Here is a 25,327-nt window from a genome sequence, read left to right as displayed (position 1 = left end):
TACCTTTAGATAAAATATATATATATATATATATATATATATATATATATAAAACAAGGGCTAAATAGAACTTCTTTCCCCTGACTCTCCCCACCCCACAACCATCTTGACATTCGGGCTACCTCAAATTCTGTGCTGTGGTTGGATTTAGTTTGTTCTTCAAAGTTAGTTGTCTTGGAAGCTTGGTTCCCAATGTAATGGTGTTGAAAGGTAGTAAGACCTTTAAGAGGTTGGGACCCTGTGAGAAGTAACTGGGTTATGACCACCCTCATAAAGTGATTAATGCTGGTGTCACTAAGTGGTTAGGTCTGGAGGGAGTGGATGAATTCCTTCAAGGAGGGGTTGCTATAAAAGAGTGAGCTGTGGGGCCGGTGCTGTGGCACAGCGGGTTAATGCTCTGGCCTGAAGTGCCGGCATCCCATAGGGGCACTGGTTCGAGTCCCAGCTGCTCTACATCCTATCCAACTCTCTGCTGTGTCTTGGGAAAGCAGTAGAAGATGGCCCAAGTCCTTGAGCCCCTGCACCTACATGGGAGACCTGGAAGAAGCTCCTGGCTCCTGGCTTTGGATTGGCATGGCTCCAGCCGTTGTGGCCAATTGGGGAGTGATCCATTGGAGGGAAGACCTCTCTCTCTCTCTCTCTTTCTCTCTCTCTGCCTCTCCTCTCTCTCTCTCTCTGCCTCTCTTCTCTCTCTGTAACTCTTTCAAATAAATAAATCAATCTTAAAAAAAAAAAAAAAAAAGAGCGAGCCGCTGTCTTACTTCCTCATTGTCCATGTAACTGTCCTCTCTCACATGTGCTTTTGCCATGTGGTGCCATGCACCATGTTGTGAGATAGCCAGAAGGCCCTCACCAGAAGCTGACACTGGCTGACACTACATTCTTGGACTTCCAGAACTATGAGCAAAATGCAAATAAACCTACTTTCCTTAAAAAGTACCCAGTCTCAGGTATTTTATTGTAGCAGCAAAAAGTGGATTAAAACACTCTGCTTCTCCAAGAATTTGCATCTCTTAAGATTCATCATAGAATTTTATTTCTGGACAGAGTATTCACACTCGGGAAAAGCTGTTTGATTTTAACCTGTCCCGTAGCTGTTTAGTTGTGTAAGGGAGAATAAGAATTTTTTCTTCAGTCCTTGTAAGTTCTTAGTTGAAATGGACTTCTGTAGAAAAAGACAGTTCAGGCCGGCGCCGCTGCTCACTAGGCTAATCTTCCGCCTTGCGGCGCCGGCACACCAGGTTCTAGTCCCGGTCGGGGCACCGATCCTGTCCCGGTTGCCCCTCTTCCAGGCCAGCTCTCTGCTGTAGCCAGGGATTGCAGTGGAGGATGGCCCAAGTGCTTGGGCCCTGCACCCCATGGGAGACCAGGAGAAGCACCTGGTTCCTGCCATCGGATCGGCGCGGTGCGCTGGCCGCAGCGCACCTGCTGCGGCGGCCATTGGAGGGTGAACCAACGGCAAAAGGAAGACTTTTCTCTCTCTCTCTCTCTCTCACTATCCACTCTGCCTGTCAAAAAAAAAAAAAGAAAAAGACAGTTCAGGGACTGGCATTTTGGCGTAGGGTAGCTGGAAAAGCCACCACCTGCGACGTCAGCATCCCATATAGGCGCTGGTTTAGGCTACTCCACTTCTAATCCAGCTCCCTGCTAATGTGCCTGGGAAAACAGTGGAAGATGGCCTAAGTGCTTTGTCCCCTTCCACCCCTGAGGGAGACCCCAAAGAAGCTCCTGGTTCCTGGCTTTGAATTGGCAGGTTGGCGCATCTCTGGCTGTTGTGGCCATATGGGTGTTTCTCTGTCTCTCCCTCTCTCTTTCTATAATCTCTGCCTTTCACGTAAGTTTTTTAAAAAAAGAAAATTAATGAGAAAAACAAGCATAAATTTATTCATATATATTTTATATGAGACTACTTCAGAGAGTTTGTGAAAAATGGAATTAGAAGATACATTGGTACAAAAAATTTTTGAAATCTGTACATACAAAGGATCTTCAAAAAGTTAATTGAAAATTCATATTGTGAAAAAAATTGCCTGAACTTCAGATTTTTTTGTGTGTGAAGAAAAAAAATTACCTTTTAATTTCATCTTTCTGTGAACTTTTTGAAGTTCATGTATGGGAGCGACCTGCAGAATGAAGAACTTTGAGTTGGCTTTAAATTCCAGCTTACACAGCATCTTCAACAAAGAACAGTAAATTTTTAAAAAAATGACAAAGGAAAAGAATTTTAAGTTTCTAGAAATTGCAGCATGTGGAAAAGCAAATAGATGACAAAGATCACCTAGAAAGGCTTGTTATGTAGATTCCTCTGGTGCCATCTCCAGGCGAATAAGGATCTAAAATTAGCTTAACTGGTTAATCTGTGTTCTCCCTAGTGGAAATGAGGTGAGCTGGTAATTTTGTAGATTTATGTTCTGCTTTTAGGCAAACAGAAGGAAGATAGAGATCTTTCCTACATCTGCCTCTTTTTAATTACCTTCAGTTCAACAATCTTTATGCCAAAAGGGCATATTTTAGGATGATATCTTCTGATCTTCTGTAGTTGATTATTTGACACAGAGGAAGTTAGCCTGACTAGCCAAGTTATTTCTGAATGAAGTTCTTTAATTATCATTTTAAAAACTTCTGAGACTGTAATATTTGGCATATGCAAAAGAAAAATGAAACTTCTGTTAGTGATGTATAAGAAATCCAAAATGAAAAATATCCCTCAGAACTAGAATCTATTCTTTGTTCTTTGTCATCCTGTCCCTGTCATGTTCCTCATTCTGTATTCTCCCATGTTGCCCTCCCACTCCAACTATTCTGAATGCTGTTTATTAATCCTTTGCTTTAAAACATTTTTGTTATAATAAATATAAATGTTCTAGCTTTGTATGAATAGTATTCATTTGGTGTATAGTTTTCTGTGACTTGCTTTTTGTCACTATTTTTTTTTTTTTTTTTGACTGGCAGAGTTAGTGAGAGAGACAGAGAGAAAGGTCTTGCTTCCGTTGGTTCACTCCCCAAATGGCTGCCACGGCCGGTGCGCTGCGCCGATCTGAAACCAGGAGCCGGGTGCTTCCTCCTGGTCTCCTGTGCGGGTGCAGGGCCCAAGGACTTGGGCCATCCTCCATTGCCCTCCCGGGCCACAGCAGAGAGCTGGACTGGAAGAGGAGCAACCGGGACTAGAACCTGGCACCCATATGGGATGCTGGCACCGCAAGGCAGAGGATTAACCAAGTGAGCCACGGCGCTGGCCCCCTGTCACTATGTTTTAAACATTAACTAATGTAACAGCTTGTTGCTGAATTATACATTTCCCTGTGTCATATTACATTGTATGAAAAAATTCTGTTGTGTGACTGTGCTTCAGTTTTTCCACTCTACTGTCGGTACTTAGATTGTTTCCAGTTTAATTAATAATTGAGCTCATTATCCTGAGTGTCTCCCTACTCTTTCTTTCATTTACTTGTTTATTTGAAAGGCATAGTGAGAGAGAGAGAGAGAGAGAGAGAGAGAGAGAGAAAGGTCTTCCATCCACTGGTTCACTCCCCAAATGGCCACAATGACCAGGGCTGGGGGAGAGAGAGAGAGAGAGAGAGAGAGAGAGAGAGAGAGAGAGAGAAAGGTCTTCCATCCACTGGTTCACTCCCCAAATGGCCACAATGACCAGGGCTAGGCCAGGCTGAAGTCTAGAGCCAGGAGCTTCTAGGTCCCGCATGTGGATACTGGGGCTCCAGAACTTGGGCGATCCTCTGCTTTCCCAGGTGTGTTAGTGGAGAGCTGGAGCTGAATGGACCAACTAGGACTCTAACCAATGCCCATATGGGATGCAAGGGCTATAGGCTATAGTTTAATACATTGAGCCACAGCACTGGTCCCTCTCTTTACTCTATTTATTGATCTGGAGCTTAAGCTTTCTTTAGGCTTTCTTGGAAAGAACCAGTTTCTTTCTTTTCTTTTCTTTCTTTTTTTTTTGACAAGCAGAGATAGAGAGAGAGACAGAGAGAAAGGTCTTCCTTCCATTGGTTCACCCCCCAAATGGCCGCTACGGCTGGTGCACTGCGCCGATCCAAAGCCAGGAGCCAGGTGCTTCCTCCTGGTCTCCCATGTGGGTGCAGGGCCCAAGCACTTGGGCCATCCTCCACTGCCTTCCCGGACCACAGCAGAGAGCTGGACTAGAAGAGGAGCGACTGGGACAGAACTGGTGCCCCAAGAACCAGTTTCTTATTACATGTATGTAGGCCTGTGGTTCCCTTTGATCTTTTCTCCATTAAGCTGATAAAATTTTTACATTCCAGTAATTTCTAAAAATGTCTCATCTGTTCATAGTTTCCTTTTCTGTTTTCTAAATCTTTTGTGGGGTCTGCGCTGTGGTATAGTGGGTTAAAGTCCTGGCCTGAAGCGCAGGCATCCCATATGGGTGCTTGTTCGAGACCCGTCTGGTCTATTTCCTATCCGGATCTCTGCTATGGCCTGGGAAAGCAGTAGAGGATGGCCCAGGTCCTTGGGCCCCTGCACCCACGTGGGAGACACAGAGGAAGCTCCTGCCTCCTGGCTTCCGATCAGTACTGCTCTCGCCATTGCAGCCAGTTGGGGAGTGAACCAGCGAATGGAAGACCTCTCTCTCTCTCTTTCTGCCTCTTTTTTCTATGTGTAACTCTGACTTTCACATAAATAAATAAATCTTAAAGAAGTGGAAGTGGAGCAGCCTGGACTCGAACCATCGTCCATATGGGATGCCGTCACTGTAAAGGCGGTGGCTTTACCTGTTATACCATTTCTTACCTCTTTCTGCTGTCTAACTCCTTTCTTCATCTCTAAGACTTGAATTAAGTGTCCTTTTCTTTCTTTTTTTTTTTTTTTTTGACAGGCAGAGTGGACATTGAGAGAGAGACAGAGAGAAAGGTCTTCCTTTGCCGTTGGTTCACCCTCCAATGGCCGCCGCGGTAGGCGTGCTGCGGCCGGCACACCGCGCTGTTCTGATGGGAGGAGCCAGGTGCTTCTCCTGGTCTCCCATGGGGTGCAGGGTCCAAGGACTTGGGCCATCCTCCACTGCACTCCTGGGCCACAGCAGAGAGCTGGCCTGGAAGAGGGGCAACTGGGACAGGATCAGTGCCCCGACCGGGACTAGAACCCGGTGTGCCGGCGCCGCAAGGTGGAGGATTAGCCTAGTGAGCCGTGGCGCCAGCCTAAGTGTCCTTTTCTACAGGCTTTCCCTGTCTGCATCCTTCTAACATTATTTCTTTGTTTCTGTCATTCAGGATCATACTGGTTTAATGATTTCATTACTTGAGAGTGAGTACCTGATCTTAAGGGCTGTGTTTTTTGTTTTTTTTAAGATTTATTTTATTTGTATGAAAGGCAGAGTTAGAAAGGAAGAGATGGATAGATCTTTTATCCGCTGGTTCTCTCCTCAAATGGCTAAAGCCAGAAGGCAGGAGCTTTTTCCAGGTCTCCCACGTGAGTGGCAGAAGCCCAAGCACTTGGGCCATCTGTTGTCTTCCAGGTGCATTAACAGGGAGCTGGACTGGATGAAAGTGGAGCAGCCGGGATCAAACCGGAGCCCATATGGGATGCCAGAATGGCAAATGGTGGCTTTACCTGCTATGCCACAACATCAGCCCTTAGGACTGTGGTTTTGTTTCCTAATGTAGCACAGTATCTGGTATATAAAATATACTAAATGAATGGTTGTTGAAAAAATACATGAAGGAATTAGTATAGAAGGGAACATTGTGTGGTAAATACCTAATCATCAAGCTGACACAGTCATTTTACTAAATAAGATTTTTCTTCCTTTGAGTAGGTGGTAGGACGTTTATGAAGCTGAATAAAAAGAATAATCTTTCTGCAGGGCTAGTACTCTGAAGGATTTAGTTTTCTTAGAGGTGTAATGATTTCTGTAGTTGTAGCTTTGGATACTGATACAATGTTAATAGAAGATAGAATCACCAGGATTTAAGTTTATATGATTCTTGCTTTAATATGTAAGCTAGCATGACCCCTCTGTATATTGAGGAACAGACTTTTCTTAAGCTAAGTCTTTGGTATGGTAGAGTGTTTAAGTACTTACGCATGAAAAAATAGTAAGGAATGCCAAATGCTGGGTTTATTGTGTGTATTTAACTTCTGAGATGTGTGTTTTATGTTTTGTTTTAAAATTTTTAAACTTTATTTTTTATTCATTTGAAAGACTAGGAGACATACACACACATACACACACACAAAGATGGAGGGAAAGGAGGTGAGAGGTAGAGAGAGAGATATTGATTGATCTTCTATCCTTTGGTTTACTTCCTAGATGTCTGCAATAGCTGGAGCTGGGTCCAGTCAAAGCCGGGAGGCTGGAATTTAATCTGAGTCTTCCAAGTGGCTGGCAGGGACATAAGTGCTCAGACTATCATCTGTTGCTTCCCAGGAAGCTGGAATTAGAGCAGAGCTGGGAATTGAGTCCAGGCACTCTGATAGGACACGTAGGTGTGCAAATTGGTTTCTTTTCTTTTCTTTTTTTTTTTTTTTTTGACAGGCAGAGTGGACAGTGAGAGAGAGAGACAGAGAGAAAGGTCTTCCTTTGCCGTTGGTTCACCCTCCAATGGCCGCCGCGGTAGCGCGCTGCGGCCAGCGCACCGTGCTGATCCGATGGCAGGAGCCAGGGGTTTATCCTGGTCTCCCATGGGGTGCAGGGCCCAAGCACTTGGGCCACCCTCCACTGCACTCCCTGGCCACAGCAGAGAGCTGGCCTGGAAGAGGGGCAACTGGGACAGAATCCGGTGCCCCGACCGGGACTAGAACCTGGTGTGCCAGCACTGCAAGGCGGAGGATTAGCCTAGTGAGCCGTGGCGCCGGCCGCAAATTGGTTTCTTAACCACCAGAACAGGTATTCACTTCTAAACTTGCAATTCCATTTTTTGGTGAACTTAGAAATTTTTATTTTATTTTAAGGGCAGAGAGACATAGAAAAGAGAGATCTTCCTTATCCTGATTTACTCTCCAAGTGCCCACAGGGCTGGGCCAGGCCAAAGCCAGGAGCCTGGAACTCAATCCAGGTCTGCCTCATGGGTGGCAGGGACCCAACTACATGAACTCACTACCTCTCAGAATGTTCACTAGCAGAAAGTTGGATCAGAAGTGTAGGTGGGACACAAACTCAGGCACTCTAGTATGGGATGTAGGCATCCTAAGTAGTATCCTAACTGCAATGCCAAGTTTCTACCCATCCATGAAATTTTTTGTAATCTCATTGTATCATGTTTTACACAAACATACATATGTACATATATAAGTTTTATATATTTTCTTAGTACTTCATGCACTGTGGATGTAAATTTTGCAATTAACTTTAACAATTTCATGGTTTGATTTATTCTTACCTAGAATATAGCAACCACAGCATATACTTTTTCCCTTTTCCTTATTATTCAGGAGCTTTCACCTTTATACTTACAAGGAAACATTTTTCGGCTTTTCTTTGGCATACGTGAATTGCCAGACTACTACTCTTGAATACTTAGTGGTCTTTGGTAATTGAAATAAAGGTTATTTGAACACAAGCACTGTGATACAGTGACAGTAGATATGATAACTAAGATGGCTGCTAATTGACTGGCAAGTAACATATATAACATGGATACTCTGGGCAAAGGGATGGTTCATGTCCAGGATGGGAGAGAATTAGATGGCATGAGATTTCATCATGCTACTTAGAATTGTACACAATTTAAAATTTGTGAATTATTTATTTCTGGGATTAGCCACTTAATTTTTTCAGACCAAGGTTGACTCTGGGTAACTGAAACCATGGATAAGGAGAACTACTGTAGTATTAGTTTTTGTGTGTATATGTACTTGAATTTTTTTTTTTCAGTTTTGCTAAGCTGATCACTTGTGTTGGTATAATGTCATGAATAGCTGAATCAAAATGTTTTGTGATTTCTTTTCAGATACATCAAGTTACGGAATGGCTTGCAAGCACTTTTGATTTCAGACCTAAGTAATATGGAAGGTAAACCTGGAAATGCAACTGATGATGAAGAGGAGGAGGAAGAAGAGGAGGAGGAAGATGACGATGATGATGAAGATTCTGGAGCTGAAATAGAAGATGATGATGAAGACGGTTTTGATGATGAAGATGAATTTGATGATGATGATGATGACAATGAACATGATGATGATGATCTTGATACTGAGGATAATGAACTAGAAGAACTAGAAGAGAGGGCAGAAGCTAGAAAGAAAACCACTGAAAAACAGGTGTGAGTCATGTCTATTTTATTTTTAAATTTTGGAATTCTTTGAAATATCCTCTGAACTTTTGCTTTATTTTTTTAATAGCAAAAAGGAAGTATATGTTTATCTTTTGAACTTTAATAAACATCTGTTTATTCTATATAACATATTTTGAAAACATTTTGTTCTGATTATAAATGTTCATTGTAGAAACTAGTGGAATCTAAAGAAAACAAAAATAGGAAAATCACCCATAATCATATCCCTCAGAGGCAATCAATGATAATATTTGAATTTATAAGTACTTTTGAACATTATATGTCTTTAAAAAAATTCTGAGAGCTGAAGATCTGTATAATTCTTAGCCTGGGATAGAAGAATAACAAAATGTATCACCCTTGACGAGACTAGAAGAAAAGAAGAAAAGAAAAAAAATCATGTGGGTAACATCTGTCTAGGTAATAATTAATGCTCTTTTTTTTGGAGAAGCACTAAAGGTCTGGGCAAATAATATATTGGAAGAGTTGAAATAGAGTGGGGAAGTTGAGCTTATTTAGTTTAATATATAATAACTATGAATATATACATAGGGCTTGATAAGGAGAATTTTCCTCATGATATCTTTTGAAAACTGCCTCTATTTTGCAGGGAGTACTCATTTAACAGATATTTTCTGAGATTTTTTTTTTTTTTTTAAGATTTATTTATTTATTTGAAAGTCAGAGTTGCAAAGAGAGAGAGAGGTCTTCCATCTGCTGGTTCATTCCCCAATTGGTGACAATGGCCGGAGCTGTGCTGATCTGAAACCAGGAGCCAGGAACTTCTTCTAGGTCTCCTACGTGGGTGCAGGGACCCAAGGACTTGGGCCGTCTTCCACTGCTTTCCCAGGCCATAGCAGAGAGTTGGATTGGAAGTGGAGCAGCCGGTCTTGAACCAGCACCCATATAAGATGCTGGCACTGCAGGTGGCAGCTTTACCCACTACATCGCAATGCCAGTGCCTTGGAGGTATTACAGTGGAGTTGGCTGGCAGATGTTTGTTAAAGCTAGTTTGTTGAATATTGATGATACATTTGGTATGGTACAGTTCACAAACCAAGGACTTATAGTCAAATTATTAAAGCTAAAATTTAAATGTTAAAAGAATGTTTACATGTGGTCACTCTAAAAAATGTGAAAATGTGATTCACAAGTAGTAATGTTTAAAACAAATGCTTTAATAGTCACTCCTTTTGGAAAAATTTATTTTTTAAAGAAATTGTACCAGTATTTTGCTAAGTTGTTGGGATGATTGAGTCATGTTTTAAAGAACCTTTTTGCCCCTTGCTACTCAGATTATAAGTGACACTTGTTTTTGTGTAGCATGATAGGCCAAGTGATTTTAGCTTGGAAAGCATTAGTGATGAAAACTAAAACACTGATAACAAATGGATATGTGTATTACTTGAGTCTATATCAAGGTCTTTATAAAAAAGTTAAGAATTTTAAAATTCACTTTTAATTTAAATTCTCACAATTACAAATTGAGCAGTAATAGAATGGAAGAAATTATAAAAGTGACAGAATGGGCTAGCAGTCAGGAAACCTGGGTTTTAATTCTTGGTCTGTGTTTATCTTTCTGGATCTTTTTTTTTTTAAAAAGATTTATTTATTTATTTGAAAACGAGAGAGGCAGAGGCAGAGAGAGGGAGAAAGAGAGAGGTCTTCCATCCATTGATTCACTCCCTAAATGACTGTCATAGCTGGAGCCGAGCTGATCAGGAGCCAGAAGCTTTATCTGGGTCTCCCACGTAGGTGCAGCGGTTCAAGTACTTAGTCCATCTTCTGCTGCTTTCCCAAGCACATTAGCATGGAGCTAGATTGGAAGTGGAGCAGCCGGGAGTTGAACTGGTGCCCTTATGGGATGCCTGCACTTCAGGTGGTGCCTTTTCCCACTGTGCCACAGTGCCAGCCCCCTCTCCCTCATTTCTAAAATAAGATTTATAATTTTTGAGATCCATTTTATTTCTAAGCTGACCATGTTGTAACTTCTTATCTGAATATTTCTTACAAATAAGTTTCTATATTTATGAATAATTTCTATCTTTAAGTAGCTTTCACATGTTTTGGACTTGTTAATATCTTCTATGAACTGATGAAACTATTTAGAAATAAAATTGTTTTAATAGCCATTTTAATTGTAAAGACATTATTAAATACCTAAGATTTATACAACAATTTTAAGTACCTTTGTTAAATGAGGATATATGTCCAGTCTTTTTAAAAAACCCTTTTTATTTAGCTTAGGTTGATTAAATCCTGAAAGTTCACATTTTGTAAAAGCACCAGGGTCAAATTCTAGTGCTGATTTAAAAAATGGCTTAGATGCTGCCTCTCTTTCTGAGAACTCACTATGATAAAATTTGTCATACATTACTGATAGCTAATTTTTTGATTATATTAGGATGGAAAGTGGGAACCTGAGAAGTTTGAAGAGATCAAATTGTTTTGATTTCAGAAGCAAATGGATACACTGGTGAAAGGAAAGATTCCATGATTGTAACGGTGGAAAATTGTTTATGTTAGTTGAATGAATAAGTGTCTGGAAAAGGCTACTAAAATAGATTAGGCTAAGTAAAAGGTGACTTAAGAGTGGTATTGGATTTTTTTTAAAGATTTATATATTTGCTTGAGAGGCAGAATTACAGACAGATAGAGAAAAAGGTCTTCCATCCACTGGCTCACTCCCCAAATGGCCACAATAGCCGGAGCTGGGCCAGTCCGAAGCCAGGAGCCAGGAGCCTCTCCTGGGTCTCTCATGTGGGTGGAGGGGCCCAACTTGGGCCATCCTTTGCTGCCTTCCCAGGCACACTAATGGGGAGCTGTATTGGAAATGGAGCAGGTGGATCTCGAACCAGCGCGCTCATATGGGACGCCTGCGCCGTAGGCAGCTTTATCCACTATGCCACAGCACTGGCCCCAGAATTGGATTTTTGAAGTATTTTTATGATTTAATTTTATTGAAAGATGTGAACCTTGTTTAAGGTAAATAATGAGAGTTATTGAAGGAAGTAAGAAGAAAAAATGTGATTTTTTTTTGGGGGGGGAGAACATTTATCTAATTAAGAAGTTCTTTCTGAGCTGTTTTTTTTATTCCCCTCAATTTTCTTTCTCTCAAAAGAAGATGTTGATATGAAAAGCTTGATAAACTAACAAAATTGAAATTTAATTATGACATATACTGAATTATGATTCGTTCAGGGTTTTCTTAATTCTCAAGTATGAATTTCTCAAGTATGAATTTCTTGATTAGAAAATTCTCAAGTATAAATTTCTTTTCTAGCAATTTCAGAGCCTGTTTTTGCTGTGGTCAAAGCTGACTGATAGACTGTGGTTTAAGTCAAGTTATTCAAAACTGTCTTCAACCCAGCTGGTCGAGACAAGAAATCTTTATGGGGTAGTTGGAGCTGAAAGCAGGTTAGGCACCTATTAAACATCACAGAACAGGTTAGACTGTGGTTTGAAGAAGTGGATATTCCCACATGGAATATCTATGTGGGAATATCCATCACTTTGACTGAGCTTATGTGCCTGAGTTTTCAAAATGAGATTTATAGTATTAAGTGAGGCTGTTTGGTTCTTCAAAAAAATTTGTACTTTGGTTTTCTAATGCATGTTTAGACTTTATGCCAGGTATATGCTATTTTTTAAAAGCTTTTTTCCTCAGAGAGTATCATTTATCAAAATCAGTCATTAAAATAACCTGTTTCATAAAATGTTAGCCCTGTAAAACTGACATATATAAAATTTGGGAAAGTTAATATTCACCTTACTATCTTCAGAGAGTCAACTTGACTGTTTTTCTCTCCTTTTTCTATCTTTTAACATACAGTGATATAATGGTACACCCCAAATAATGTAGAAATTGATATCTCTTTTGGTTATCTATCTTGTTAGAAATCTTTTATCATGTTAAGATAATTGGGAGAACGTTTCTTTAATAAGAAATGAAGAACTAAAAAGCCTCTTTAAAGTTTACTCTATAGCTCTTGAATAGTCAAAAATTTTATCTTTAATCATTTATTTACTTCTTTGTTAGATATTTTACTAAAATGTTATTCCTTATTTTAATAAATTTAAAACTTTGTAACATACTGAGAAGTTTCATGTTTATTAACTGAGTTGATAAACACAGAGCCTTTAATTTTCTTAGAGATCTTCAGAGATAATATAGCTAGGTATGTTACTTCTGCAGATTTCCCAAATCTAATAATTTAGGAAACAAACTTGGTTCAGAATTCTGAAAAGTTGACATGAAATAGTAGTTGGGTGGACTGGCCAGTTCCTTTTCCCTTTTTTTCTGTCTGTTTCTGCTTTTTTCTTTAGGTCTACACCTGTTCAGCATTTGGCAGGATGGCAACTGGAGGAGCAGCAGGGTGAAACTGACACAGTTCTGGTGAGTTTCACTTTGCTGCTCCTCCTGATTTTCAGGGAAAGAATTTTATTACTTTCTATGGAAACCATCCATCTCCAAATAAAACCTTAAAGTGATATGCTAATATTATTTCTTTAGGATTGACTAAAATATTTCTGTGTGTTCTACTTACTCCAGTCTGCAGCCGCTCTTTGTGTTGGAGTTGGGAGTTTTGCTGATCCCGATGACCTGCCTGGGCTGGCACACTTTCTGGAGCACAGTAAGATTTTGTAAAATAACATTCTTGAGTGTGTTCTTTTCTCTTCAAATTTACATTTCAAAGAGAAGTAACTGGTTTGATAGAAGTATGATTTATTTAACAAGAGAAATACTAAGAAAAAAACCCATGATTTGTGAATATGTATGGGAGGGGGAGACTTTTAATTTTAATCTGCTTGAGTGTACTTTTGTGGAGGATTAGAAAAAACCACCTAGAAAAATATTTAAAAATATAGGTGTTAGTATTATTCAAGTTCGGTAACACCAACCAATGGGGAGATGATTGTGGCTCTCTAGGGATTGGCTAGTCCTAGTAGGGCATTGTCTTCCAGGGTTAGTAAGGCCCTGAGACGTCAGAGCAGCAGAAATACAGAAAATAAAAATGCATGATTAATATAAAAAGAACTTCAGTTTAATTATGAGTATACTTAAATATAGTTATAAGAACTTAATCTGGGCCAGTGCTGGGGCTCAATAGGCTAATCCTCCGCCTTGCGGCGCCAGCACACTGGGTTCTAGTCCCGGTCGCGGCGCCGGATTCTCTCCCGGTTGCCCCTCTTCCAGTCTAGCTCTCTGCTGTGGCCCGGGAGTGCAGTAGAGAATGGTCCAAATGCTTGGGCCCTGCACTCGCATGGGAGACCAGGAGAAGCACCTGGCTCCTGGCTTCGGATCAGCGAGATGAGCCGGCCGCGGCGGCCATTGGAGGGTGAACCAACGGCAAACGAAGACCTTTCTCTCTGTCTCTCTCTCTCACTGTCCACTCTGCCTGTCAAAAAACAAAAAAGCAAAAAAACTTAATCCGTACTTTTCTGAATTAGTTACGTTTATATTCTGGTTTTCTAAGTTATGTCGGGGTAAAAATCGCTTTTTGAATATAGTAAAATTTGCATAATGCATATGCTTGAATTTTAATTTTTAATAAATAATTTGTGTTATTTTAGTATAAAAATAATATATAAGCATTGTAGAAAGCTTCAAAAATGGAAATGTCATTAAGTATTATCCAGATATAACCATTGTTAATGGGTTGGTATATTTTCTTTCGTTTTTCTACATACGTAAGAAAAGTGATCCTTTATAACAAAAACATTGTCTATACCTTTGCATTCTGTGACTTTGTGTTCTTTCCATTTAGTGGTATTCATGGGTAGCTTGAAATATCCAGATGAGAATGGATTTGATGCTTTCCTGAAGAAACATGGGGGCAGTGATAATGCCTCAACTGATTGTGAACGTACAGTCTTTCAGTTTGATGTCCAGAGAAAATACTTCAAGGAAGCCCTGGATAGGTATCTAACTCAAAGTGTATTTTTACTTTGTTATCTAATAATACTTAAAAATGGAAATATTGGATATGTTCTATTATATTTTTTTTTCAAAGAATATCCTAATTCTATGGAATTGTCAGAATAGCGTATTTGGGAAATGGAACAAATTTTTTTTAAAAAAAGATTTATTTATTTGAAAGGCAAAATTACAAAGAGAGGGAGAGACAGAGAGAGAGAGAGAGATCCTCTCACTACTCCACAATGCTGCTCTTTTGGGACAAATTATTAAAACAATTTGGCACTTGCTTTGTAACACTTAGTCTTTGTGTTACGAGTCAAAATTAGGCCTGAGACGCTTGCTACTTAAAAACCAATACTCAAGAGATAACAAGAGTTGGCCGGCGCCGTGGCTCAACAGGCTAATCCTCCGCCTAGCGGCGCCGGCACACTGGGTTCTAGTCCCGGTCGGGGTGCCGGATTCTGTCCCGGTTGCCCCTCTTCCAGGCCAGCTCACCCCATGGGAGACCAGGGCTCCTGCCTTTGGATCAGCACGGTGCACCGGCCGCGGCGGCCATTGGAGGGTGAACCAACGGCAAAAAGGAAGACCTTTCTTCTCTGTCTCTCTCTTTCACTATCCACTCTGCCTGTCAAAAATTAAAAAAAAAGAGATAACAAGAGTTGATGCAAAATAATAGGTTTATTCAAGAAACCAACCTTCTTGGAAGAAGGCAGACTTAGTCCCAAATGTGCTCTTCCCAAATTGCAAGCTAGCAGAATGTTTAAAAGGAGCAGAAAGGGGCGATAAGGGGGAGTGAGGCACAAGGGGAGCAGAGAATAGGGCCAGCTGCCTTTGACCTTGTCCAGGTGATAATGGGCTGATGAGAGTCATAATGGTTACTTTTATCCTGCGGGCCTAAATCCACTCCTCTGGTCATGCTGTCCATGGAGGGCCAGCTTACTTTGTAACTGTAGTTGGCTGTCCCAAGGCCAGTTTCTGGAATGCACAGTCATCATTGGACAGATACTCTAATTAGTCATAAGCTCAGCTTTGTTCACCAAAACATGGGAAGAAAAAGGAAGATATCTTCAGTATGGTTATATTTGCATTCAAAATTAAATTCGAACTCTTGAATACCTTCTGAATTTGTAAATAATGTATTTTTTAAGTTTTTAAAAATTACTTATTTTATTTGAGAGACAGAGAGCACGCATCTGCTGCTTTACTCCCCAGATACTGAACCACAAGGGCTGGGCTGAAAAGCTGGAAACTCAATTAGGGTCTCCCATGTGGGTGGCAGGAACCCAATCACTTGAGTCATCCCCTGCTGCCTTCCAGCTTCTGCATTACCAAGAAGCTAGAGTCAGGAGCCAGAGCTGGGTATTGAGCCCAGGTACTCCAATAATTGAACACGGGCATCTTGATGGCATCTGAACTGCTAGGCTCACTTCCAGTGTAGTCTCTATTGAGTCATTCTTGCCGTTAATTTTTTATAATTTAGGAGAAAATATGGAAAAATGGAGAAGCAAAAAAGGAATGTTTACCTCTAATTTTTAATACAGATAACCAGTTTACATTTTGTTATGTAGCCACAAAATTTTTAATGTATATGGGATTATATTGTTTATACTCTTTTATAATCTGTAATTTTGAATTTAACATTTTCACTGATAATTACATAAGCACTTACCACTTCTGTTAACACTGTTGTAGAGATATTAGCCAGGACAAATAGACAAAAACATGGTGGGGGGGGCGGGACCAGAAAAGGCATGCAGGAAAGGAAAAGGAAAAGTGTCTTTGCATATGGCTTAATTTTGTGCAGTTGATTCTCGTTATTCACAGATTGTGTATTTGCAAATTCACCTACTCACTGAAAATTTATTTGTAATTCCCAAATCCATACCCTTGGTTTCCATGTCATTCAGGGGCATGTGCAGAGTAGTGAAAAATTTGAGTTGCTGGGCATACACATTCCCAGCTGAGGTCAAACATAGTGACAGTCTTTGTTTCAGTTCTCATATAGAGGTGACCAGAATATAAGGCAGTACAATGTAGTGCGAGAAGCTCTGACTCTGGAGTCAGTTGAATGGGTTTGAATCCCACCCCTGATGGCTGTTAGTGGGGTGGCCTCAACTAAGTCCCTTAACACTTCTGAACCTTATGTGAAATTAAAAATAAAATCTATGATGTGGTTCTTTTAGGTTATAAGATCATTATCTGAGGTGTGTTTATGTGTGTATAGATACTTTGTGCATGTACATAAAACACATGGTTACCTTCTAATTCAGTGATTGTGGCAACTTTAGAGTACATAAGAGCATTAACTAGAATAAGTAATTAAGAACTCACCATATCTAGAGAATCCTACACAGTCTGTAAAAGAACTATTACACCTAATATAGAGTTGAATAAGGTTGGAGGATACAAGATAGGTGTACCAAAGTGAATTGTATTTTTATACACTAACAATGAAAAATCCAAAAATGAAATTAAGAAAATTCCTTTTATAATAGGATCAAAAAGAATACTTAGTAATAAGTTTAATAAAATTGAGAGACTTGTTTGCAGAAAGTCACTAAAAGTTGTTGAAGGAAATTAGAGAAGTCCTAAATAAATGCAGAAGCATCCTGTGTTCATAGATTAGAAGACAATGTTGTTAAGGTGGAATTACTTCCCAAATTGATCTAAAGATTCAACTCAATCATATCAAAATCCCAGCTGCCTTTTTTTGAAAGCATTAGTGAACTGATCTTAAAATTCATATGGAGGCCAGCACCGCGGCTCACTAGGCTAATCCTCCGCCTGCGGCGCCGGCACCCCAGATTCTAGTCCAGGTCGGGGCGCCGGATTCTATCCCGGTTGCTCCTCTTGCAGTCCAGCTCTCTGCTGTGACCCGGGAAGGCAGTGGAGGATGGCCCAAGTGCTTGGGCTCTGCACCTGCATGGGAGACCAGGAGGAAGCACCTGGCTCCTGGCTCCGGATCAGTGCTGTGCACTGGCCGTAGAGGCCATTTGCAGGGTGAACCAACAGAAGGAAGACCTCTCTCTCTCTCTCTCACTGTCTAACTCTGCCTGTCCAAAAAAAAAAAAAAAAAAAAAAAAATCATATGGAAAGCAAGAGATATAGAAGAGCCAAAGTTATCTTTAAAGAAGCAAAGTTGCAGGAGTCGTACTTCCCAATTTCAAAACTTAAAGCTGCAGGAATTAAAACTGTGGTACTGGCATAAAGTATACATATTGGTCAATGGAGAATTTAGAAATAAACCATTACATTTACAGTTGAACTGTCTAGGCAGTTAATAGAATGGAAGAAAATACTTGCAAGTCAAATATGTGATAAGAGATTAAAATCTAGAATAAATAGTACTCACATTGTTGAATATAAAAATAACCAACTTAAAAGTGTGCAAAGTTTTGGGGCTGGCGCTGTGGCATAGTGGGTAAAGCCACCGCCTTCAGTGCTGGTATCCCATAGTGGTGCCAGTTTGAAACCTGGCTGTTCCACTTTTGATCCAGCTCCCTGCTAATGCTCCTGGGAGAGCAGCAGAAGATGGTCAAAGTCTTTGGACTCCTGTACCAATGTGGGAGAACTGGATGGAGTTCCTGGCTCTTGGCTTCAGATCAGTTAAGCTCTGGCCCCTTGTGGCCATTTTGAGGGGTGAACCAGCAGATGGAAGACTCTCTGCTTCTGCCTCTGCCTCTGTGTCACTCTGCCTTTCAAACAAATAAATCCTTAAAAAGAAGTGCAAAGTACAGACATTTCTCTAGTGAAGATACAGGTCAATATCTATGAAGGTATTCTTAGCAAAGAGAATATAAGGCAAATTTTTGAATCTAATAATTGGTTATTTAAACATATTTAATGATGAAACCTTGAACATATTTAGTGGTGAAAAACTTTCCATTTGAGGTCAGGAAAAAGAAATGCAGGCTATGATTTCCTGCGTCATTAAGTTTTTTTTTAAAGATTTACTTTATTTATTTGAAAGAGTTACAGAGAGAGAGGCAGAAAAGAGAAAAAGGTCTTCCATGCACTGGTTCACTCAGCAAATGGCTGTAATGGCCAGAGCTATGCTGATCTGAAGCCAGGAGTCAGCAGCTTCTTCTGGGTCTCCCATGTGGGTGCAGGGACCCAAGCATTTGGGCCATCTTCCACTGCTTTCCCAGGAGCATTAGCAGGGAGCTGGATTGAAAATGGAGTAGCCAGTACTCAAACCGACGTCCATATTGGGTGGCGGCACTGCAGTCCAGGGCTTTGAGCTGCTGTGCCACAGTGCCCACCCCTCTTAAGGTTCAATGAGGCAAAAAAAAGTAAAATACAAAGCTGTCATAGCAGATAATACAATTGTGAACACACCAAAAACATCCAAATTTTCTATTAACTTTAACAAGAGAATTTAAATGGGGTTGTCACCCAGCTTCTCACAAGACTCACAGTATGACTAAGCATTGTCTATGAACTTTTGCCTTTTAGTTTATCATTCTCCTAAAGAGAACTGAGCTTTACTACTATCAGTAAAGGATCAGATTCATATATTTGTCTTAGGAATGATGGACATATAGGGAAAGACTATTCATGATTAAGACTGCAGAAGATTGGACAGTGCTTAATATTTGCAGTTTTCTCTTTGTTCAGAAGATGGCAGCTATTGATGGTTACATGTCCCAGGGAACCTTTGAAATTAGGAAATGCTGATAACACACATTACAAGTTTCTAAATCCTATGAAGAAAAGCTTGGGAACTTCATCTAGAGAAATTCTGTTAGGATAGAGGTCCCCTGGTAGATGTATTAAGATATTACAGATTCTAAATAGAATAAATGCTCAAATATGTTAGCTTGTCCTAAAATAATCTGTCCATTAACACAAGGCTCTAATTGTTACTTTCCCACTCTGTCAATCTGAAGAAAACGTATTGTTTGAAAATAAATTTTTTTAAAAATGTATAATAAAAATAAAAAACAAGGGGCCAGCCTTGCTGTGTAGCAGGTAAAGCTGCCACTTGTGGTGCCAGCATCCCATATGGGCGCTGGTTCATGTTGCAGCTGCTTCACTTCCAATCCAGCTCCCTGCTAATGGCCTTGGAAAAGGAGCAGAAGATGGCCCAAGAACTTGGGCCCCTGCACCCATGTAGGAGCCCCAGATTGAGCTCCAGAGCTCCAGGCTTCAGCCTGGCTCAGCCCTGGCTCTTGTAGCTGTTTGGGGAATGAATCAAGAGATGGAAAATCTTTCTCTGTCTCTCCTCTCTCTGTAACACTGCCTTTCAAGTAAATAAAATCTTAAAAAAATTTTAAAAAGCTGTGGTGGAGTGGTGGAGACTGATTGGAAGACCCTTCAAATGCTTAACGTGATTTTGAAGTCATCACAAGAGGTGGTCTGCATGTACCTTGTTGATTGCCTCGTTGGCTGCTCTGTGGATATTGTTTATGGGGGTCCTCAATATTTTGCATGTGGCTTTGGATTTTAGACTTACATAAAAATAGTTTGTCTTTAATTAATTAATTCAGTAGCAATAATTCAACCCATCATTAATTATACCAAGTACTGAAGAGAAAAAACTGTTGACAATATCTTAATGTATATTTAGTAGCTAGTTGAAGGTTATCATCTCCTAATAAGTAAAAGTTAATTATACATTTTAGGAAATGCATTTTTGATTGCTTTATTTTCATTGGAAAAAATTTTAAATAAAGATAATTTGTATCATTATGTTTATGATAATTTGCATATGCAATTTGATATGTCACAATTTATATAAGTAAATAAATTACATTAAAACACAATTATGAGGCCGGCACCGCAGCTCAATAGGCTAATCCTCCGCCTTGCGGCACCGGCACACTGGGTTCTAGTCCCAGTCAGGGCACCGGATTCTGTCCCGGTTGCCCCTCTTCCAGGCCAGCTCTCTGCTGTGGCCAGGGAGTGCAGTGGAGGATTGCCCAAGTCCTTGGGCCCTGCACCCGCATGGGAGACCAGGAGAAGCACCTGGCTCCTGGCTTTGGATCAGCGTGGTGCGCCGGCCTCAGCGCGCTGGCCGCAGCGGCTGTTGGAGGGTGAACCAATGGTAAAGGAAGACCTTTCTCTCTGTCTCTCTCTCTCACTGTTCACTTTGCCTGTCACAAACAAACAAAACAAAAAACAAAAACAAAACCACAATTATGGGGGTGGGTGTCTGGCCTGGTTGATAAGATTTCAGTTAAGCTGCCTGGAACCTACATGGAGTGCCTATGTTCGAGTATAGACCATGGCTCCCAATTCTAGCTTTCTGCTAATGCAGATCTTGGAAAGCAGCATGTGATGACTCCAGTATTGGATCTCTACCATCCATGTGGAAGACCTGGATTGAGTTTCTGGCTCTTGCCTTTGGCCTGGCTTGGCCATGGTTATTGCGGGCATTTGGGGAGTAAACCAGTAGATTGAAGATGGATCTCTTCCCTCCCATCCTGTGTTTGTCTCTCTGCCTCTCAAATGAAACAAATGAACAAATACAGTTATAAGGTTAAGTAAAATACCAATAGCTATTAAAATTTGTCTGATTTAACTTAAAATTTTTTAATTCATAGCAGTAACCTAAGTAAAGCTTTTAATTATCTTTCATATATAAAAGTACAAATATATGTAACATTATATAAATGTATAAAATGTCTATGATATTAAAATTTCATTGAATAAATATGAGAAAATTCCTAAAAGGACTCCTTGAAAATGGGAAAAAAAGGGGGGAGGTTGAAAGAGACTGGTCAAGGAAAGGTATATGGGTGGTAGAACTATAAAGAAAAACAGGGAAATGTTTACCTTAAATTCAGGATAGCTTTGAGGGAAGGGTAGATGCCAGGTGCTTCCAGAGTGCTGACTGTGATCTGTTTCCTCCCTTATGTGGGCTTCTCAAGTGTTTGCCTTGCAGCTATGCTTTAGCTTTACATGTTCACGTTTCGTATATACTTACCTATATGAATGTCCCATTTCATAATGAAAAAAAGTTTGTAGACTAGTTTAAAATATAGAAATGCAGAATATTTAGGTTTTAGGTTTTACATATGCATGATTGTGAACTAAATCTCCAACTTAGTGAAATTTTTTAGTTAAAAATGAGATGTTATTTGCTGAAACTGAACAAAAACAGACATGCCAATTTTTTTATTCCCCCAGGTGGGCCCAGTTCTTCATCCATCCACTTATGATCAGAGATGCAATTGACCGTGAAGTTGAAGCTGTTGATAGTGGTAAAAGAAGTGCTTTATGTCTTACTACAGTTTTTTCCTTCATTGAAACAGTTGTCTAGCAATTTATCATTCTTTAATCACTAGACCATTTCATCTTTTTTTTTTTTTTGGACAGGCAGAGTGGACAGTAGAGGGAGACAGAGAGAAAGGTCTTCCTTTTTGCCATTGGTTCACCCTCCAATGGCCACCGCGGTAGGCACGCTGCGGCCGGCGTACCGCACTGTTCCGATGGCAGGAGCCAGGTGCTTCTCCTGGTCTCCCATGGGGTGCAGGGCCCAAGGACTTGGGCCATCCTCCACTGCACTCCCGGGCCATAGCAGAGAGCTGGCCTGGAAGAGGGGCAACCGGGACAGGATTGGTGCCCCGACCGGGACTAGAACCCGGTGTGCCGGCGCCGCAAGGCGGAGGATTAGCCTACTGAGCCGCGGCGCCGGCGACCATTTCATCTTTATATCTGAAAGGCAAAATGGAAATGAATGTGTCATGTTTATTCCTAAAGTTATTAAATTTCTAATTCAACAAAGGTTTCAAATAAATCAAAAGAATGGTGGCTTTTAGTTTACTCTTTTTTTTTTTTTTGAGATTTTACCGTAGTAATTAACCTTTTGCAGGATAGAAGCCTGATTCTTAAATTCAATACAAGGTGTTAAAACTTTAAAAGTTTACTTGCTCTTATTACATGAAAGAGACATTTGCTGTGAGGCTTTACTTATTTATTTGTTTGAGAGGCAGAGACAGAGCTCCTGTCCATTGTTTCACCCCTCAAGTGCCTACAATGGCTGAGGCTGAGCTGGGACTAAAGCCAGGAGCTGAGAATGCAATCCAGGCCTCCCACATGGGTGGCGGGAACCAATGACGTCACTGCTGTGAGGCCTTAACTATACCAACCCGGTATTTATTTAGCTTGTCCCTTGTTATTTGTTATCTATATGTGCTTTGTGGCTTGAGTTTGTGTAGCTCTGAAAACAATTATGATATATTTACAGATGAGGAAATTAAATCCCTGAACAGGAAATGCATTTAATTCTACTTTTTGACTGTTTCTTTTGAACAAAAATGAAGACACTAAGGAAAACTGTGTGCTTACAATAGGATAAGGGTTCGTTATAGCTCTGTACTATGAATACTTCATAATTACATAATCAGTCAATAGCACCATTGTTTATTAACACTGCTTGCTTTATTTTTATGTTAGAAACATCTAATACTAAATTTGAGGGGAAAGTCCAAGTATATGTTAGACTTGGCTTATAGCAACTAAAGGGGCAAGATCTTTATTTGTCCCTCTTTTTGTAGTATTTTCTTCCTTGTCTTGATTCATTGTCAAGTCCTAATCATGACCTATTGCATTCAGTAGACTGAGTAAACTACAGTGGGCTTGAAAGAGTTATCTGTTAGGAAAACAACTGACTTCTGTGTAATGTAGAGAAATGCCGCTTGCTGTGGCCCTCAATTTATTTGTAGAGGAGGGTTGGATAATTAGATTCCTCTTAACTCCAGTAGGTCCTTGAAATCAAGGATTTACTTTCTTCATTTTTGTTGCTTGCTTACCACAGGTACTGTTTCATGTTAGACCCAGATAAATGTTTGTCAAACAAGTGAAAAACCAAATTAAACAAGGAAAGCTCTGAAAACTCTTGCTGCATTTAGATACCTAGTAACTATTATCTGTCTTAAATACTTTATAGTTTGTTTTTCTTCACATAGTTGATATAGTGGGTTGAAATCAGTGTTTAGAAAAGTAGGCCTTCAGCCAGTTTTGTGCAGTATGTTAAAATGCATCTGACAACACTAGCATCCTTTATCAGAGTACTGGTTTGAGTCCTGGCTATCCCGCTTGTGATCCGGCTCCCATCTAATGGGCCTGGGAAGGCAGCTGATGATGGCCCAAATATTTGGGTCTCTGCTACTCATATGAGAGACATGGATGGAGTTTGTGGCTCCTGATTTCAGCCTGGTCATATCTGGCTGTGGGGCCATCTGGGGAGTGAACATGTTGATACAAGCTTTTTCTCTCACTGTTGCTCTGCCTCTCAAATAAATACATAAATAAGTACTTAAAAGAATTTTAAGTAGACCTTTAAATTTTTTTAAAAAGATTTATTTATTTATTTGAAAGAGTTACAGAGAGAGAGAGAGAGAGAGAGATCTTCTATCCAGTGGTTCACTCCCAGTTGACCTCAATGGCTGGAGCTGCGCCGATCCAAAGCCAGGAGCTTCTTCTGGGTCTCCCATGCGGGTGCAGGGGCCCAAAGACTTGGGCATCTTATACTGCTTTCCCAGGCCATAGCAGAGAGCAGGATTAGAAGTGGAGCAGCTGGATCTAGAACCAGTGCCCATATGGGATGCCAGTGCTTCAGGCCAGGGCGTTAACCTACTGCACCACAGTGCTGGCCTCAGACCTTTAAATTTTACAGGTTTAACTCAGAATGTATTTTGTTATGCTTTGAAAAATTATGTAGAAATATGTATACACACATACATGTGAGGACACTGAAGAGTTTATGGAGAAATGTAATTAAATTTGTTTTGGTGCAAAAAATTTTGTAATCTATTAGTAGTTTGTCCTATTTATTATTTGAGAGGCAGACAAACACACACACACACACAGAGATACAAATATACACACAGATAGAACTCTGGTTAACTCTCAAATGCCTGCAATGGCCAGGGCTACACCAGGCCAAAACTGGGGGTCTAGGCTGGCGCCGTGGCTCACTTGGCTGAACCTCCACCTGCGGTGCTGGCATCCCAGGTTCTAGTCCCAGTTGAGGCAACAGGTACTAGTCCCGGTTGCTCCTCTTCCAGTCCAGCTCTCTGCTGTGGCCCAGGAAGGCAGTGGAGGATGGCCCAAGTGCTTGGGCCCCTGCACCCGCATGGGAGACCGGGAGGAGGCACCCAGCTCCTGGCTTCAGATCGGCACAGCGCCAGCTGTAGCGGCCATTAGGGGAGTGAACCAATGGAAGGAGGACCTTTCTCTCTGTCTCTCTCTCACTGTCTATCACTCTCTCTCTCTCTCTCTCTTTCTCCCACTGTCTAACTCTGCCTGGCATAAAAAGAAAAAAAGAAAACTGGGGGTCTAGAACTCAGTTCATGTCTCTCACTGTAGTTGGGTTGCAGGGACGCAGCTATTTGAGACACCATCCCCTCTCCTTTCCTGAATGCTCTGGAAGTTGCAGTGATGATCTGGCCTACCTTGGTTGTTCCAGGCATTTGGGGAGTGACCAGTGGTGGGGGGAGGAGCTTTCGGTATATGTATGTGTGTGTTTGTGCACACACGCGTGCATGTATGTCTCTTTGCCTTTCACATAAAATAAATAAAAGTTAAAATAGAGTTACTTTATTGCTAAAACATGTTGTAGAGAAAAATTGTTTATTTGAATGTTAGAGCTACAGACAGCGGAGAAGAGACAGAAAGAGATCTTCTATCCGCTGTTTCACCCCCTGATGGCTGCAACAGCCATGGCTGGGCCAGGGTAAAGCCAAGATCCAAGAGCTTCTTTCGGGTATCTCACATGGGAGGCAGGGGCCCAAGCACTTGGGCCATCTTCTGCTGCCTTTCCCAGGCTATTAGAAGGGAGCTGGATTGGGAGTGGAACAGCTGGGCCATGAACCAGTGCCCATATTGGATACTGGCATTGCAGGCGGCTGCTCTACCTGCGATGGCACAATGCCGGCCCTGAAAAGTTTATTCTTAACTTTAACTATTTTAATGATAGTTCATACTATCACATAAACATATTAGTTCCCTAACTAATGCATGTTAGTGATTAAGATGATGGATATGGCCAAAGCTTGCTTGCTTTTTTTTTTTTTTTTTTTTTTGACAGGCAGAGTGGACAGTGAGAGAGAGAGATAGAGAGAAAGGTCTTCCTTTTTGCCGTTGGTTCACCCTCCAGTGGCCGCCGCGGTAGGCGCGCTGCTGCTGGCGCACCGCGCTGATCCAATGGCAGGAG

General features: G+C 40.8%; 1 protein-coding gene across 2 annotated transcripts in view; it reads left to right on the top strand.

Moving 5' to 3' along the window:
• The window catches only part of NRDC (nardilysin convertase), an 87,724-nt gene that overhangs the window by 11,362 nt on the left and 51,035 nt on the right, over positions 1–25,327 (top strand). The window contains exons 2-7 of one of the 2 annotated variants that reach the window (XM_062191314.1): positions 7,923–8,232; positions 11,530–11,663; positions 12,573–12,642; positions 12,799–12,880; positions 14,015–14,168; positions 21,298–21,371. In XM_062191314.1, coding sequence (XP_062047298.1) covers positions 7,923–8,232; positions 11,530–11,663; positions 12,573–12,642; positions 12,799–12,880; positions 14,015–14,168; positions 21,298–21,371 — 824 coding nt within the window. The remainder of the gene's footprint in view (positions 1–7,922; positions 8,233–11,529; positions 11,664–12,572; positions 12,643–12,798; positions 12,881–14,014; positions 14,169–21,297; positions 21,372–25,327) is intronic. The other variant, XM_062191313.1, reaches the window with a different exon arrangement.

The sequence above is a fragment of the Lepus europaeus genome, chromosome 5 (assembly GCF_033115175.1).
Source record: "Lepus europaeus isolate LE1 chromosome 5, mLepTim1.pri, whole genome shotgun sequence".
NCBI lineage: Eukaryota > Metazoa > Chordata > Mammalia > Lagomorpha > Leporidae > Lepus > Lepus europaeus.
Note: the sequence above shows the minus strand (reverse complement) of the source record. Positions and strands in the feature narration are given on the sequence as shown.